The following is a 20,180-nucleotide window of genomic DNA, read 5'->3' on the forward strand; positions in this document are numbered from 1 at the left end:
GGCGGTATTTCGGCCGGTTTGGCGCAGTTGTTAGTGTGAGAGTGAACGTGGTGTCTTCTAGTCCTCTTAAGGGTGTGAGGTCTAACATTCGCACCCTGGGCATGAGACTCCGGGCGGATATTCCGTCCTCTGTGCGCCTTATGGGGTACAACGTTCGGGTGTTTTACGCCCGTCAGCCGCGGACGTGTTATCGTTGTGGTCTTTTGGGCCATCAGGCTGCTGACTGTTCTGCGCCTGCTGTTGCACCAGTGAATCTCTTCAGTGAGGAGGATTTTCCGCCCCTTCCTGTGGGGGATGATTCGGTGGGTATGGACGTCTCTTCGGCTGAGGAGGTGCCCTCTGTAGCAGCTGTTGCTCCGCCTGTTGCGCCCCCTGTTGTTGCCGCTTCTCCTCCGGAGGTTGGGTCCTCGCCTAGTGCTCCAGCTGGTGTCCCTGAGCCTCTTCCGCCTGCCGTTTGCTCGGACCCCTCGTCTTCCAGTTCTTCCTCTGCTGTGTCTGTCCCGGTCCCTGCGCCCTCGCCGTCTGTTCCGGCATGCTGGGAGCTGAGGTGGTTCCGGCATTCCCTCCTGTGCCTGGCCTGGTGCCCCGTGTGGTTGAGGAGGCTGCCGTGCTGCGGTGTGCGTCGGTTCGCTCGGTTGGTGCTGCGCGGGTCGCTGAGTCTGCCTCCGGGTCTGATGATGTGCGGCCCGAGCCTAAGCGTTCCCGGCGTTCTTCTGCGTGGGCTGATGTTGGTGAATTCGACGAGTGTCGTCCTTCCGTTGACGGTGGAGTGGCTCCGGATGTGGTGCACACTACGGTGGTGGCGGAGGTACACTTGCCTGAGGATGCCGGTGCCGGCGTTTCGGCCTCACCTTCTGGTCCGGTGTCCGAGGGTCCTGCTTCAGGTGCGTTGCCTGCGTCGGATGGCTCCGGTTCTTCGTGGGCGGTGGTTCCCCCTGCTGTAGTTGGTGGTGAGCGGGGTGGCCTGGTAGTGATGTTGAGAAAGGATGCTCGCTCTGGATGTTCTGTGGCCCCTTCCTCGTTACCCGTTTCCTCGGCAGCGGTCTTGCCGCCTCTTCCGTTTCCTGCAGTCCCTTCCGTGTCTCCTGCGGTATCCGTGGACGTGCTATCGTCTCAGCGTCCGGCACCTGCTCCGATGAAGAAGGCGTGGCAGGCTCGGCGACCCTCGTCCGCTTCTCCGGTGTCTTCTGCTTCCTCGAAGGGCGTGGTTGGCGCTCCCCAGCCTCGTTATGCGACTTGCGTCAGTGACCTTGGGCGTTGGCCGATGCCGCCAGATATAGTTGTTCCCGAGTTTATGATACCCGCTCGAGCGCGGGGGGTCGTAAACCCTACCGACCTTGAAGATCTAGTCTGGGAAGCTTACAAGGCGAAATATCCTCATGAGCTTTTCCCGGAGAAGTACATTTCTCACGAGGTTCCTCGCAAGTGATTTCTATGTATTTTGTGTTGCCTGGTTGTGGGGTGTGTATGTGAGTGGGTGGGGTGGGTATTGTTTCCCGGTTCCTGCGTGCTCCGGTTTGTATTGTGGGTTTTCTTGTATGGCTAGTGGGGGGGTGTGCGGTTCCTATGCGCTTGTGTGTTCGGTTGTGGATGTCGTGTGCGCTTGTTTGTCATGTTGTGTGCCCTTCAGGCTGTTGGGGTGTGCTCTTTGTTATGTGTGCGAGGTGTTAGCAGACTTGTTTTGTATGTTTCTCGCCTCTCTGTTTCCCTTATGTTTGTATTACGCTGTGTTTATATTTGTGTTATGTTTGTATATGCATTTTTGTTTTGTGGTCAGCAATTCTGGCTGGTCTTCTCTTGATTCGTTCCTTTGTCATTGTACGTGTGTGTGCTTTGTACTTTTGTTATATGTTATATTTGTTCTGTGTTTATTGTACATTATACGCATGCTTGCATGTAAAAATAAAAAAAAAAATAAAAAAAAAAAATGTATGGCAGTCAGGAAATGTACTTATTACACTTAGTATTAAAACGTACTGTCAGTTCGAAGGATGGGTTGCAATATATTAGTTATGAACAATGACAACCCATCCTCTTGCTTAGATAGTGCTTTTCTGTAACTGTGTGCACCATAGTACAATCATTAACGTACTGAGCAAGTCGATTCGCTTTACATAGTTCGAAAAAAATGAAGCAAAAAAAAAAAACTTAAAATTTCCTATGCCTAGTATAGCACAAATATGAACTATATTAAGTCTCAGATAGCGCGAATTAGGCCTTGGAAGGTTAGGTTTAGTTAGTTTAATTAGTTTTTGGAACATAAGTGGAAAATCGTTGTCCGGTTTGTCCACATTCCATAGTACCGATTTCTACTTTCTAATTCCGTTGTACGTCGGTATATGTATCTAATTCTTCCTATAATTACTATCAAAACAGGAAGATGACAATGAACATTGTCCAGGACTAAATGTTTGTACACCGAGAAGCTGGACACACCGAGAAGTTCATCCCGGTAAGAAGTCTGATCTTGGGCTTAACGCCTATCATAATATAGAAGTTTATTAAGACAGCAAAAACATCTTGCTAACTAACCAGCAAGAACACTCTAGTCCAGAACAGTCTACGACTTTAGTAAAAATTGGGAGTATACACCAAGAAGCGGGTTACACCTCTCACTGTTTACATGTCCGGGGGAAGGGGGGGGGGGAGGGGGAGTACCGTGATGTCACAGTCCCTGGTGTGCACCGGACTCTACCGCCAATTATCTTCTTAACTGCCTGTAGTACAATAGTACACATTTGCCTAAGACCACTCAAAGACTACACGAAACTTAACATCTTCTTACAAGCTATTAAAGAATGTTATAAAAATTCCATTGTTCAGTAGTACAATAGTACAAATTAAAGTCTTTATTTTGAAGATAAAAAACAAAACAAATTTAAACATTGTTCTGACCCTTGGCCATTGACCTTTGTTCTGTTCTGACAGGGAGCCGGTCGGCCGAGCAGACAGCACGCTGCGCTTGTGATCCTGTCGTCCCGGGTTCGATCCCGGGCGCCAGCTAGAAACAATGGGCAGAGTTTCTTTCACCCTATGCCCCTGTTATCTAGCAGTAAATAGGTACCTGGGTGTTAGTCAGCTGTCACGGGCTGCTTCCTGGGGGTGGAGGCCTGGTCGAGGACCAGGCCGCGGGGACACTAAAGCCCCGAAATCATCTCAAGATAACCCTGGCTGGTGCACGTTTGAATCAAATTTGAATCAAATCTATCAATGATCTTCGTACAAAATGAGATTTGAGTTCAAATCCGCAATATAGATCAAACGCATTTAAGTAATTTCATGATTAAGTGAAATTTTAAGGCAATCTTATTCCAAATTTGAGGCTTAGACTTAATTCAGTTTTCCTAATTACGTACAAGCTTCAAGGCATTCATATTCCAAAAATTTTAACTTTTACATAGTGTTATGAATAAAAAGTAAGCGAATTATTCTGTCTGAGGACGTCAAAAGTAATCGTAGCGATGCTCTTATAATTGAATAGTAAAATTTCACATGCTCGACATGTGTAACTATGTTAAGTGTTCGACATGTGTAGCTATGTTAAGTGTTCGGCATGTGTAGCTATGTTAAGTGTTCGACATGTGTAGCTATGTTAAGTGTTCGACATGTGTAGCTATGTTAAGTGTTCGACATGTGTAGCTATGTTAAGTGTTCGACATGTGTAGCTATGTTAAGTGTTCGGCATGTGTAGCTATGTTAAGTGTTCGACATGTGTAGCTATGTTAAGTGTTCATCATGTGTGTGTAGCTACGGTAGGAATATATTTATTTTATTACGAAGTTTCCCACATCTTTCCTGCAAATTAATCTTACATTGTGTAGAATATCATTTTAAAGTTAATGTACAACAATTTACAGCTAGAAGCGTAACGAAAAAGTTACTAAAATGATTGTTTTAAAAGTTCACATCAAACTTTAAATTCAGTTTTAGACGATGACATTAATGGGAAGGTAGACTAATACTCACAGTCAGGAGGAGTAGGAGAAGCTTGGCCATGCTGGCGGGTGTGTGCTGGTGTAGTGTGAGTGGTGAGGCTCACAGCCCTTATATACCTCACGCTCCCTCAACAGGAAGCCCATCCCACCATGTTTCACATCTAATTTTTTCTCCCAGGACGACTATGTGGACAATACATACACGAACACATGTTGCTCCAGGATGGACGTCTCACAGCGTTCCCCACCTTACACACTCTACCTTACTGGACACATTGAGGCTCATCACGGTACAGTGGGAAGTAAGAGCTCCTGGTAAGTGTCATCAACCAGGCTGTGATACTCACGACAGGCTACGAGGAGCCGCCACCAATAGCCTTGGTTCACCAGTCCAGCAACCAAAAGGTCTGGTTAGAGCCAAGGCCGCAGGGACGTGGATCCCCGAAATCAACGCAAGGTAAACGCAAGGTAAGGTATGGCGAATATAAAAATATAAGAACAATATTCTAATTGTCATAACATTTTATCATGAGAGCGTTCCCTCGTCCGTGACACAGCTGACTGGTGCATGATAGGGTTGTCTCCAGCATGATAGTGCTGTTCTGAGCATGATAGGGTTATCTTGAGCATGATAGTGTTGTTTTGAGCATGATAGTGCTGTTTTGAGCATGATAGGGTATTCTTGAGAATGATATGGTTGTCATGAATATGAAAGGGTTGTTTTGAGCATGATAAGGTTGTCTTGAGAATTATAGGGTTGTCATGAGTATGATAGGGTTGTTTTGAGCATTATATGGTTGTCTTGAACATGATAGCGTTGTCTTGAGCAGGATAAAATTTTCTTGTGCATGATAGGGTTATCATGAGTATGATTGGATTGTTTTGAGAATGATAGTATTGTCTTGAGAATGATAAGGTTGTCATAAGTATGATAGGGTAGTTTTGAGCAAATTAGCGATGTCTTGAGTGTAATAGTGTTGTCTTGAGCATGATAGGGTTGTCGTGAGCATGATAGGGTTGTCATATAATATGAAAGGGTTGTTTTGAGCCTGATAAGTTTTTCTTGAGCATGATTGGTTTGTCTTGATCATTAAAGAGTTGCTGTGACCATAATAGGGTTGTCTTGAGCATGATAAGGTTGTTATCTATCATGAAAAGGTTGTTACTATCATGCTCAAAACAACACATACTAGGCTTGTCTTTAGTATGACAGGGTTGTTTTGGGCATTATAGGGTTGTCTTGAGAATAGTAGGTTTGTCATGAGCAAGACTGGGTTATTTTGATGCTGATAGATTCCTCTTGGGCATGATAGGGTTGTCTTGAGAATTATAGAGATGTTTTGAGCATGATAGGGTTTTCTTCAGCATGATAGGGTTGTCTTGAGCATGACAGGGTTGTATTGAGCATGATAGGGTTGTCTTGACCATGATAGGATTGTCTTGAGTATGATAGGGATGTCATGTGTATGATAGGGGTTGTTGATCAGACCACTCACTAGAAGGTGAAGGGACGACGACGTTTCGGTCCGTCCTGAAGTATTCTCAAGTTGACAATCGACTTGAGAATGGTCCAAAACGGACAGAAACGTCATCGTCCCTTCACCTTCTAGTGTGTGGTGTGGTCAGGATATTTCAGCCACGTTATCGTGACTCCTCGTCTGCATGATAGGGGGTTGTTTTGAGCCTGATAGGGATGACTTGAGCATGATATTTTTGTCTTGAGCATGATAGGTTTGTCTTGAGCATGATACGTTTGTTTTGAGCATTATAGGGTTGTATGAACCATGATAGGGTTGTCATCCACATGATAGAATTGCGATGAGTATGATATGGTTCCTATGAGCATGATAGGGCCATCTTGAGCTTGATAGGGTTGTCGAAGCCATGATAGGGTGGTTCTGAGCATGATCGGGTTGTCTTGAGCATTATAGAGTTGTTTTGAGCATGATAGGGTTGTTTTGGGCACGATAGGGTTGATGTATGCATGATAGGGTTGTCTATTGCAAGACAGGGTTGAATTGAGCATGATAGGGTTGTCTTGAGCAAGATTAAGATGTTTTGAGCCTGATAGAGACCTCCTGAGCCTAATAGGGTAGTCTTGAACATTATACAGTTGTTCTCAGCATGATGGGTGTTTTCTTGAGCATGATAGGGCTGTCTTGAGCATGACCAGGTTGTATTGAGCATGATAGGGTTGTCCTGAATATGACAGAGTTGTCTTGAGCCTGATTGAGTTGTCTTGAGCATAATATGGTTGTCTTGAGCATGATAGGGTTGTCTTGAGCATGATAGGATTGTCTTGAGCATGATAGGGTTGTCTTGAGCATGATAGGGTTGTCTTTAGCATCACATGGTTGTTTAGAGCATGATAGGGTTGCCTTGATCATAATAAGGTTGTCTTGAAAATGATAAGGTTGTCTTGACCATGATAGGACTGTCTTGAGTATGATAGGGATGTCATGTGTATGATTAGGTTGTTTTGAGAATGATTGGGTTGTCTTGAGCATGATAGTGTTGTCTTGAGCATGATATGATTGTTTAGAGCAGGAAAGGGTTGTCTTGAGAATGATAGGGTTGTCTTGAGAATGATCTATCTTGAGGTTATCTTGAGATGATTTCGGGGCTTTTTTTTAGTGTCCCCGCGGCCCGGTCCTTGACCAGGCCTCCACCCCCAAGAAGCAGCCCGTGACAGCTGACTAACACCCAGGTACCTAATTTACTGCTAGGTAACAGGGGTATAGGGTGAAAGAAACTCTGCCCATTGTTTCTCGCCGGCGCTTGGGATCGACCCCGGGACCACAGGATCACAAGTCCAGCGTGCTGTCCGCTCGGCCGACCCGGCTCCCCAGGGTTAGGGGGAGTGATATGGTTGATAGGGTTGTTTTGAGCATAAAAACGTTGTCTTGAGCATAATAGAGTTGTTTTGACCATGATAGAGTTGTCTTGGGCATAATAGGGTTGTCATGAGTATGATAGGGTTTTCTTGAGCATGATATCATTGTCTTGAGCATGATAGGGTTGTCTTGAGCATGATAGGGTTGTCTTCAACATGATATGGTTGTCCTGAGCATGGCATGGTTGTCTTGAGCAATATAATGTTGTCTTGAGCATGATAGGGTTGTCTTGAGCATTATATTATTATCTTGAACATGATAGGATTTTCTTGAGTATGATATAGTTGTTTTAAGGATGATAGGGTCCTCTTGTACATGATAGGGTTGTCCTGAGCATGATAGGGTTGTCATGAGTATGACTGAGATGTTTTGAGCATCATAGGGTTGTCTTGAGCGTGATAGGGTTGTTTTGTGCAGGCTAGGGTTATCTTGTGCATGATACAGAAATTTTGAGCATGATAGGGTTATCTTGAATGTTAGGGTTGTTTTGATGATGATAGGGTAGTTTTGAGCATGGTAAATTTGTCTTGAGCATAATATAGTTGTTTTGACCATGATAGGGTTGTCTTGAGCATGATACAGTTGACATGAGAGTGATAGCGTTGTCCTTAGCATGATAGGGTTGTCTTGAGCATGATAGAGTTGTCTTGAGCATGATAGGGCTGTCGTCAACATGATACGGTTGTCCTGAGCATGACATGGTTTTCTTAAGCATTATAAGGTTGTCTTGAGCATTATAAGGTTGTCTTGAGCATGATAGGGTTGTCTTGAACAATATAGTATTGTCTTTAACATGATAGAATTGTCATGAGTTTGATATAGTTGTTTTAAGCATGATAGGGTCCTCTTGTACATGATAGGGCTGTCCAGAACATGATAGGGTTGTCATGAATATGACAAATTTGTTGGAGCCTGATAGGGGATGTGATAAGCATGATTCGGTTGTCTTGAGCATGATAGGGTTTTCTTGAGCATAATAGGGTTGTCATGAGTATGATATGGTTGTTTCGAGCCTGTTAGAGTCCTCATGAGCATGATTGGGTTGTCTTGAGAATTATAGAGTTTTTTGAGCATGATAGGACTTTCTTGAGCATGATAGGGTTGTCTGGAGTATGCCCAGGTTGTACCGAGCATGATAGGGTTGTCCTGAATATGATAGGGTTTTCTTGATCATGATTGGCTTCTCGAGAGCAAAATTTTGTTGCCTTGAGCATGGTAGGGATATCTTGAGAATGAGAGGGTTGTCTTGAGCATCATAGGGTTGTCTTGAGCATGATTTGATGATCTTGAGTATGATAGGGTTGTTTTGAACAATATAATGTTGTTTTGAACATGATAGGGATGTCACGTGTATGATATGGATGTTTTGAGCAAAGTTGAGTGATCATGAGGATGATAGGATTGTTTTGCGCAAGGTAGAGTTGTTTTGAGCCTGATAGGGTTGTCTTGACCATGATATGATTGTCTTGAGCATAAAAGGGTTGTCTTGAGCATGAAAAGGTTATCAGGAGTATGATATGGTTGCTTTGAGCCTGATAGAGTTGACCTGAGAATGATGTAATTTTCTTGAGCTCGATAGGTGTTTCTTGAGCATGATAGGGATGTCTTGTGCATTACAGGGTTGGCTTAAGAATGATAGTTTTGTCTTGAGCGTGATAGGGTTGTTATGAGAGTGATATGGTTGTTTTGAGCATAATAAGCCATCTTGAGTATGATAGGGTTGTCTTGAGCATTGTAGAATTGTTTTGAGCATAATAGGGTTTTCTGGAGAATACTAGAGTTGTTTTGAGCATGACAGCGTTGTATTGACCATGATCAGGTTGACCTGAATATGATAAGGTTGTCTTGAACGTGATAGGGTTGCCTTAAGCTTGATAAGGTTGTCATGAGAATGATTGGGTTGTCGTGAGCATGATAGGTTTTCATGAGCATTATTGGCTGTTCTGACCACGATGGGGTAATCTTGAGCATGATAGGGGTTGTAATGAGAATGATATGGTTGTTTTGAGCATAATAAGCCATCTTGAGTATGATAGGGTGGTCTTGAGCATTATTGAATTGTTTTGAGCATAATAGGGTTTTCTGGAGCATGATAGGGTTGTCTTGAGCATAGCAGCGTTGCATTGAGCATAAAGTTGTTCTGAATATGATAGAGTTGTCTTGAGCATGATATGGTTGTCGTGAGTATTAGAGTAGTTTTGAGCATGAGAGGGTTGTTTTGACCATGATATGGATGTCTTGATTATGATAAGGTTGTCATCAGATTGATAGGGTTGTCTTAAGAATGATATGTTTGTTTTGAGTATGATAGGGTTGTCTTGAGCATGATAGGGTTGTTTTGAGTATGATAGATTTTGCTTGAGTTTGATAGGGTTGTAATGAGCATGATATAAATGTTTTGAGCATGATAGGGTTGCTTTGAGCATGATAGATTTTGCTTGAGTTTGATAGGGGTTGTAATGAGCATGATAGAGGTGTAATGAGCATGATAGGGTTGCCGTGAGCATGCGGGGATTGTCTTGAGCATGACAGCGTTCTCTTGAGTAGGATAAGGATGTTTTGAACATAATAGGGTTGTTATGAGGAATATAGGGTTGTCATTAGCATGATAGGTTTATCATGAGCATTATTGGCTGTTCTGACCACGATGGGGTAGTCTTGAGCATTATTGGCTGTTCTGACCACGATGGGGTAGTCTTGAGCATGATAGGGTTGTAATGAGAATGATATGGTTGTTTCGAGCATAATAAGCTATCTTGAGTATAACAGAGTTGTCTTGAGCATTATAAAATTGTTTTGAGCATAATAGGGTTTTCTGGAGCAAGATAGGGTTGTCTTGTGCATGGCAGCGTTGTATTGAGCATAGGGTTGTCGTGAGCATGATGGGATTGTTTTCAGCATGATAGGGTTGTCATGAGTATGATAGGGTTGTTTTGCGCATGATAGTGTTGATTTGGGCATAATTGGGTTGGCTTGAGCATAATATGGTTATGTTAAGCATGATAGGGTTATCATGAGCATGATAGGGTTGTCTTGAGCGAGATAGGGTTGTTTTGAGCCTAAAAGGGTTGTCATGAGCATGATATGGTTCTCGTGAGCATGATACGGTTGTTTTGAGCATGATAAGGTTGTCTTGATCATGATAAGGTTGTCATGAGTATGATAGGGTTGTTTTGAGCCTGATTGGGTTGTGCAGAGCATGATATGGTTATCTTCAGCATGATTGGGATTTCTTGAGCATGATAGGTTTATCTTTAGCTTTAATGGCAGTTCTGACCCCGATGGGGTTGTCTTGAGCATGATAGAGTTGTTGTGAATATGATGTAGTTTTCTTGAGCATGATAGGGTTTTCTTAAGCATTATAGGGACCTCTTAGGCATTACAGGTTTGGCTTAAGCATTATAGTGTTTCTTCAGAATGATAGGATTGTCATAAGTATGATAGGGTTGATTGAGCATGATAGGGTAGTTTTGAGCATGATAGGGTTGTCTTGAGCATGGTACGATTGTCTCGAGCATGATAGGGTTGTCATGAGCACGATAAGTTAATCCTGAGGATTATTGGCAGTTCTGACCACGATGGGGCTGTCTTGAGCATGATAGGGTGGTAATGAGAATATATGGTTGTTTTGAGCATAATAAGACATCGTGAATATGATAAGGTTGTCTTGAACATTATGGAGCTGTTTTTGAGCATAATAGGATTTTCCCGAGCATAATAGGGTTGTCTTGAGCATTGCAGGGTTGTATTGAGCATTATAGGGTTTTCCTGAATATGATTGGGTTGTCTTGAGCATGATTGGGTTGACATGTGTATAACATGGTTGTCTTGAGCATGATAGGGTTGTCTTGAGAATGATAGGGTTGTCTTGAGCAAGATAGGATTGCCTTGAGCACGAGAGGATTGTTCTGAGCCTAAGAAGGTCCTCTTGAGCATGATATATTTGTCTTGAGTATGATAGGTTTGTCTTGAGCCTTATAGAGATTTCTACACAATGATAGTGTTGTCTTAAGCATGATAGGGTAGTAATGAATAATATACGTTTGATTTGAGCAGGGTTGTTCTGAGCATGATCGGGATGCCTTAAGCATTATCGGGATGCCTTAAATTGTTATGAGCATGATAGGTTTGTCTTGGGCATGATTGGGTTGTCTTGAGCATGATAGGGTTGTCTATAGCATGACAGGGTTTTCTTGAGTATGACCGGGTTGTATTCAGCATGATAAGGATATCCTGAATTTGATAGGAATGTGTTGAGCATGATAGTGTTGTCTTGAGCATGATAGGGTTGTCTTGAACATGATAGGGTTGTCTTTGGCATGAGAGGGCTGTCTTGAGCATGATAGAATTGTCAATAGTATGCCAGGGTAGTCTGGAGCATAATAGGGTTGTCTTGAGCATGGCAGCATTGTATTGAGCATGATAGGGTTGTCCTGATTATGATAGGGTTGTCATGAGATGGTAGGGTTTTCCTGAATATGATAGGGTTGTCTTGAGTATGATTTGGTAGGATTGAGCATAATATGCTCATGATAGGGTTGTCATTAGCATGATAGGTTTATTTTGAGCATTATTGGCTGTTTTGACCTCGATGGGTCAAAACACGACGATATTGTGACCTTGGCCAATTATGACCTTGGTCATAATTTTTTTCATCAGCATGATAGGTTTGTCATGAGCATGATCGGGTTATCTTGAGCAAGTTTGGGTTTTTTGAGCCTGATAGGGTTTTTTGGGCCTGATAGGGTTGTGATGAGTATGATACGGTTGTCTTGAGCATGATAGGGTTATTTTGAGCATTTTAAGGTTATGAGGTTTTCTTGAGCATTATTAGGTTGTCATGAGTATGATAGGGTTGTTTTGAGCGTGATAGGGTTATCCCGAGCATGATAAGGTTGTCTTGAGCATGGTAGGGCTATTTTGAGCATGATAGAGTTTTCTTGAGTATTATAGTGTTGTCTTGAGCATGACAGGGTTGTCATGAGTGTGATAGGGTTTTTTAAACCTGAAAGGGTCCTCTTGAGCATGATTGGGTTGTCTTGAGCATTATGACATTGTCTTGAGAATGACAGGGTTGTCTTGAGCATGATATTGATGTATTGAGAATGATTGGGTTGTCATGAGTATGAGAGGGTTGTTTTCAGCATGAGAGGATTGTTTTGAGCCTGAAATGGTTTTCTTGAGCATGATATGTTTATCTATAGCATGACAGGGTTGTCTTGATCATGACCGAGTTGTCCTGAATATGATAGGATTGTGTTGAGCATGATAGAGTTGTCTTGAGTACGATAGACTTGTCATCAGCATGACTGGGTCCTCTTGAGCATGATAGGGTTGTCTTGAGCATGATGGGGTTGTCCTGAGCATGATCGGGTTGTCATAAGCATTATAGAGTGTTTTTGAGCATGATAGGGCTGTCTTGGGCACGTTAGTGCGGTCTTGAGTATGATATAGTTGTCGATAGCATGACAGGATTGTCTTGTGCACGACCGGTTTTTTTTAGCATGGTAGGGTTGTCCTGAATATGATTAAGTTATCTTCAGCAAAACATCGTTGTCTTTAGCATGATATTGTTGACTTCATCATGATATGGCTGTCATGAGCATGATAGGGTTGTTTTGAAACTGATAGGGTTGTCATGAGCATGATATTGATGTCTTGAGCATGAAGAGCTATCTTGAGAATGATAAGGTTTTCATGAGTATGATAGGGTTGTTTAGAGCATGATAGGGTTGTCCTCATTATTATGTGTTGTCTTGAGCATAATATCGTTGTGTTGAGGATGGTAGAGTTGTCATGAGCATTATACAGTTGTCTTGAGCATGATATGTTTGTTATGAGTATGATATGGTTGTTTTAAGCATGAAGGGTCCTCTTGCGCATGGAAGGGTTGTCATGAGCACGAAAAGATTTTCATGAGGATTATAGAGATGTTTTGAGCATAATATGGTTGTTTTGAGTATGATAGGGTTGTCTTGAACATAACAGGGTTGTCTTAAGCATGACAGAGTAATAATGAGCATGACAGTGTTGTCCTGAATATCATTGGGTTGTCATGAGTATGATTAGGATTGTTTTGAGCATAATATGGTTGCCTTGAGCATGATAGAGTTGTCTTGAAATTGATAGAATTGTTTTTAGCAGGACAGGGTTGTCTTGAAGTTGATAGGGTTGTCTTGATAATGACAGGGTTGCCTTGAGTATGACAGAGTTGCCCCGAGCATAGCAGGGTTGCCTTGAACATGACAGAGTTTCTTAAGCATGATAGTAATGTTTGGAGCATTATAAGGATGTCATGAGCATGATACAGTTGGCTTCAGCATGATTGGGATTTCTTGATCATGATAGGGTTGTCTTGAGCATTATAGTGTTGTCTTAATTATAAAGGGTTGTCATGAGAATGATAGAGTAGTTTTGAGCATGATACGGTTGTCTTTAGGGTGATAGGGATGTCATCAATATGATAGGGTTGCTTTGAGCCTGATAGTATTGTCCTGAGCATGATGAGGTTGTCTTGGGCGTGATAGAATTGTCATGAAAATTGAAGTTTTTTATGGGTATTATATGTGTGGTTTGAGCATGATAGGATCTTCTTTAGCATACTAGAGTTGTCCTGAGCATGATAGGGTTGTCTTGAGCATTAAAAAGATATTTTGAGCATGATATTGTTGTCTTGAGCATGACAGAGTTGTCTTAAGCGTGACAGGGTTTTAATAAGCATGATAGGGTTATCCTGAATATGATTTGGTTCTCTTGAGTATGATAGGGTGGTCTTGAGCATGATATTGTTGTCTTGAGCATGATAGGGTTGTCTTAAGCATAATAGAGTTGTCGTGAGCATTATGGGATTGTCTTGAGCTTGATAGGGTTATTTTGAACATAATAGGGTTGTCAAGAGCATTATTAGGTTGTCTTAAGCATAATAGAGTTTTCTTGAGCATTATAGGATTGTTTTGAACTTGATAGGGTTATTTTGAGCATGATAGGGTTGTCTTAAGCATGATAGGGTCTTCATGAGTATGGTTGGGTTGCTTGACCCAGATAGGATTATCCTGAGCATGATATGGTTGTCTTGAGCTTGAAAGGGTTGTCCTGAGCAGTATAGGGTTGTCCTGAACATGATAGGCCTGTCCTGAACAATACAGGGTAGTCTTAATTGAGCATAATAGGGTTCTCTTGAGCATGATAAGGTTCACATGAGCATGATACGGTTCTCTTGACCATGATAGGGTTCACTTGAGCATGATAGGGTTACCTTGATCATTATAGAATTGTCTTGAGCTTGATAGGGTTATTTGGAGCACGATAAGGTTGTCTTGAGCATGACTGGGTTGTCTTGAGCATAATACGGCTGTCTTGCGCATCATTTGTTTGTTTTGAGCATGATATGCTTATCTTGGCCATGATTCGGTTGTCTTGAGCATGGGATAGGATTGTCTTGTGTACGATAAGGTTGTATTGAGCATGATAGGTTTGTCTTGAGTATGATAGGGTTGTCATGAGCATGATAGGGTTGTTTTTAGCATGATATGGTATTCTTGAGCATGATATGGTTGTCTTGAGCATGACAGGGTTGTCTTGAGCATGATTGGGTTGTCTTCAGCATTAGAACGTTGTTTTGAGCATGATCTGATTGTGTTGAGCATGATAGGAATATCGTCAGTAGGATTGTTGTTTTGAGCCTGACAGTGTTGTCTTGAGCATGATAAAGTTGGCTTGGGCGTGTTAGGACTGTCTTGAGCATTGTAGGGTTTTCATGAGTAAGATATGGTTGCTTTGAGCATGACATGGGTCCTCTTTAGCATGATAGAGTTGTCTTGAGCATTAAAGAGATATTTTGAGCATTAAAGAGAAATTTTGAGCATTAAAGATATATTTTGAGCATTAAAGAGATATTTTGAGCATTAAAGAGATATTTTGAGCATTAAAGAGATATTTTGAGCATTAAAGAGAAATTTTGAGCATTAAAGAGATATTTTGAGCATTAAACATATATTTTATAGGGGGTTACCGTGAACTAGACAGGGTAACCGTGAACATGACAGGGTTACCGTGGACATGACAGGATTACCGGGAACATGACGGGGTTACCGTGAACATGACGGGGTTACCGTGAACATGACGGGGTTACCGTGAACATGACGGGGTTACCGGGAACATGACGGGGTTACCGGGAACATGACGGGGTTACCTTGAACATGACGGGGTTACCCTGAACATTACGGGGTTACCGGGAACATGACAGGGTTACCGGGAACAGGACAGGATTACCGTGAACATGACGGGGTTACCGTGAACATGACGGGGTTACCGGGAACATGACAGGGATACCTTGAACATGACGGGGTTACCGTGAACATGACAGGGTTACCGTGCACATGACAGGATTACCGTGAACATGATGGGGTTACCGTGAATATGACGGGGTTATCGAGAACATGACGGGGTTACCGGGAACATGACGAGGTTCCCGGGAACATGACAGGGTTACCGTGAACATGGCGAGGTTACCGGGAACCTGACGGGGTTACCAGGAACATGACGGGGTTTCCGGGAACATGGCGGGGTTAACGGGAACATGACGGGGTTACCGGGAACATGACAGGGTTACCGGGAACATGACGGGGTTACCGGGAACATGACGGGGTTACCGTGAATATGACGGGGTTATCGAGAACATGACGGGGTTACCAGGAACATGACGGGGTTACCAGGAACATGCCGGGGTTGCCTCGGGCATTACATGGGTGCCTCGAGCATAACTAGGTTGTTTAACAAATTGTAGTGTTACTATGAACATGACCTAGTTGCTACGAACATGACAGGGGTTCCTTTGAACATGACAGGGTTGCCTCGATCATGAGAGAGTTACATTGAACGTGACTGAGTTTCCTTTTTAGTATGACAGCGTTGCAAATGAACGTGATAAGGGTTGCCTCGGATATTAAAGAGTTGCAATGAACGTCAATGAACTGGCTCGAACATGAGTGCGTTGCAATGAACGTGACAGAGTTGGCGCGAACATGAGATAATTACAGTGAACGTGACAGGGTTGCCTCGAACATGAGAGAGTTACAATGAACGTGACAGGGTTGCCTTGAACATGTGAGAGTTACAATGAGCGTGACAGGGTTTCCTTGAACATGAGAGTTACAATGAACATGATAGGGTTGCTTCGAACATGAGAGAGAGTTACAGTGAACGTGACAGGGTTGGATCGAACATGAGAGAGTTACAATGAACGTGACAAGGTTGCTTCGAACATGAGAGAGTTACAATGAACGTGACAGGGTTGCCTTGAACATGAGAGTTACAATGAACATGATAGGGTTGCTTCGAACATGAGAGAGTTACAGTGAACGTGACAGGGTTGCCTCGAACATGAGAGTTACAATGAACGTGACAATTTGACGTTTTCATGTAGCCTCCAGCATGAGTCTTGTCTTCTTCTCTTAAGAGATAAACCAATCTTAGGGAAGCTGTAAAGATCAGCAAGAGAGTTAAAATATACTCGTAGCGACAAACATCCTGTTACAGTGCACACTTATCGAGACGCGCGGCTGTGATGTGTACTGTGCTAACTGTAAGAGTTCACTTACCGAGAAGCGCTGCTGACTTATGTACTGTGCTAACCTGCAATACGCTGCTGTGCTGTTTACTGTGCTAAATGTATCGAGACGCGGTGATGTGCTGCGTATTGTACTAACTTACGGAGCACACTTACCGAGAAGTGCTGATGTTCTGTGTACTGTGCTAACAGTAATACGCTGCTGTGCTGTCTACTGTGCTAACTGTATCGAGACGCGCTGATGTGTTGCGTACTGTGCTAACTGTAAGGTCACCTGCCGGATGCCGTGTTCTGCTATCTCCAGCATCCCTCGATAGCAAGTGACGCTCCAAGCTGTTTCTGCAGAGATAAATAAGATAATAACATTTTGCATCATTCGTTGTCACTTGTTTTTCCTGTATTTTCATATCACTTATCAGTTTCCTCTTTTTTTTCCTTATGCTAAAGACTTTAAAGTTTACCATCAAAGTTTCTTCAGAATTTTCCTGCTTTATTACTACAGCTCGCTTTGAAGGCCGTTGATGGATCATAGAGTAGTCATCATTGGCGATATTAAAGAAACAATATAAAGTAAAGCTACTACCAACAAAGGAAAAATCAATGCTAGGCTTTATAGAAAGAAATTTTTATCATAAAACACCTCAGGCTATATAAGTCCATAGTCAGACTCAACTAGAAAAACGCTGTAAAAATTGCATTCTAATTATTGATATTAATAATAATATGAACACTAGCTCTAGAGTGAGCAGATAAAGTTGATTAAACTATAATTATAAAAAAGAAATAAACCTTATGATGGACTCAGAGAACTTAACATGTTTTCTTTCCAAAAAAGCATTTCAAGAATTTGTATAATAAGAATTTCAAAACACTCAAACAAAAGGAACAATTTGAGATGCAGGTAGAAGCATCAACAAGAAACTTATTGTAAGTGGATACAATACAAACACAGGACAAGGACAACGACAACATAAGACAATTACAACATAGGCCAATGACAACATAGGACAACGACAACATAGAACAATGACAATATAGGACAATGACACCATAGGACAATGCCATGATATGACAATGATAACAGAACAATGACAACATAGGACAATGGCAACATAGTACAACGACAACATTGGACAATGACTATATAGGATAAGGACATAGGAAAATGACTATATAGGATAAGGACATAGGAAAATGACAACAAAGGACAATGACTACATAGGACAACGACAACATAAAACAATGACAACATATCGCAATGACAACATAGAACAAGGACAACATTGGACAGTGACAACACAGGACCATGACAGCATAGGACAATGACAACAAAGGACAATGACAAAATAGAACAATGACAACATAGGACAATGACTACATAGGACAATGATAACATAGGACAATGACAACATAGAACAATGACAACACAGGACCATGACAGCATAGGACAATGACAACATAGGACAATGACAACATAGAACAATGACAACATAAGACAATGACTACATAGGACAATGACAACATAGGACAATGACAACATAAAACAGTGACAACGACAACAGAACAACGACAGTATAGGACAATGACTACATGGGACAACGACAACATAGGACAATGACATCATAGCACAATGACAACATAGAACAATGACAACATAGGACAATGACAACATAGGACAATGACAACATAGGACCATGACAACACAGGACAATGACAACATAGGACAATGACAACATAGAACAACAACAACAAAGAACAACGACAACATAGGACAATGACAAAATAGGACAATTATATCATAAAACAATGACAACATAGGACAATGACTACAAAGAACAATGACAGCATACGACAATGGCAACAGAGGACAATGACAACGTAGGACAATGACAACATAGAACAACAACAACAACATAAAACAAGGACAACACTGGACAATGACAGCATATGACAATGATATCATAGGACAATGACAACATAGAACAACGACAACATAGAACAACAACAACATAGAAGAACGACAACATAGGACAATGACAACATATCACAACGACAACATAGGACAATGGCAACATAGGACAACGACAAAATATGACAATGACGACATATGACAATGACAACACAGGACAATGACCACATAGGACAATAACAACATAGGACAATTACAACATAGGACAATGACAACATAAGACAACGACCACATAGAACAATGACAACATAGGACAACGACCATATAGGAAAATGACAACATACACAAGTACCACATAGGACAATGACAAAGTAGGACAATTACAACATAGAACAACAAAAACTACAACATAGGACAACGACAAAATAGGACAATGACTACATAGGACAACGACAACATAAGACAATGACAACATAACACAATGACAACATAGAACAAGGACAACATTGGACAGTGACAACACAGGACCATGACAGCATAGGACAATGACAACATAGGACAATGATAATATAGGACAATGGCAACATGGAACAATGACAACATAGGACAATGACAACATAAAACAGTGACAACATAAGACAACGACAACAGAACAACGACAATATAGGACAATGACAACATAGGACAACGAAAACATAAGACAATGACAACATAACACAATGCCAACATAGAACAATGACAACATAGGACAATGACAACATAGGACAATGATAACATAGGACAATGACAACATACGACAATGACATCATAGGTACAATTACAACATAGAGCAACAACAAAGAACAACAAAAACATAGGACTATGACAAAAATGACAATATCATAAGACAATGACAACATAGGACAATGACTACAAAGAACAATGACAACATACGACAATGACAACATAGGACAATGACAACGTAGGACAATGACAACATAGGACAATGATAACATAGGACAATGACAACATACGACAATGACATCATAGGTACAATTACAACATAGGACAATGACAAAATAGGACAGTGACAACATACAACAACGGCATCATAGGACAATGACAACATAGGAAAATAACTACATAGGATAATGACAACATAGAACAACGACAACATAAAACAACGACAAAATAGGACAATGACAACATAGGACAATGACAACATAGAACAACAACAACAACATAAAACAACGGCAACATTGGACAATGACAACATATGACAATGATATCATAGGACAATGACAACATAGAACAACGACAACATAGGACAATGACAACATAGGATAATGAAAAAATAGAAAAACAACAACATAGAAGAACGACAACATAGGACAAAGACAACATAGGACAACGACAGCATAGGACAATGGCAACATAGGACAATGACAACATATGACAATGACAACATATGGCAATGACAACACAGGACAATGACCACATAGGACAATGACAACATAGGACAATTACAACATAGGACAATGACAACATACGACAACGACCACATAGAACAATGACAACATAGGACAACGACCACAGAGGAAAATGACAACATACACAAGTACCACATAGGACAATGACAACGTAGGACAATTACAACATAGAACAACAAAAACAACAACATAGGACAACGACAAAATAGGACAATGACTACATAGGACAACGACAACATAAGACAATGACAACATATAACACAATGACAACATAGAACAAGGACAACATTGGACAGTGACAACACAGGACCATGACAGCATAGGATAATGCCAACATCGGACAATGATAATATAGGACAATGAAAACATAGAACAATGACAACATAGGACAATGACAACATAAAA

The 20,180-nt window shown here is 41.6% G+C and overlaps 1 protein-coding gene across 1 annotated transcript in view; it reads right to left on the reverse strand.

Moving 5' to 3' along the window:
* The window catches only part of LOC123767435 (uncharacterized), a 63,463-nt gene extending 59,445 nt beyond the window's left edge, over positions 1-4,018 (reverse strand). The window contains exon 1 of the mRNA XM_045757124.2: positions 3,967-4,018. Within this exon, the coding sequence (XP_045613080.1) occupies positions 3,967-3,996 (30 nt within the window). The 5' untranslated portion in view covers positions 3,997-4,018. The remainder of the gene's footprint in view (positions 1-3,966) is intronic.
* Positions 4,019-20,180: the final 16,162 nt, after the last annotated feature.

This window comes from Procambarus clarkii, chromosome 74 (assembly GCF_040958095.1).
Source record: "Procambarus clarkii isolate CNS0578487 chromosome 74, FALCON_Pclarkii_2.0, whole genome shotgun sequence".
Taxonomy (NCBI): domain Eukaryota; kingdom Metazoa; phylum Arthropoda; class Malacostraca; order Decapoda; family Cambaridae; genus Procambarus; species Procambarus clarkii.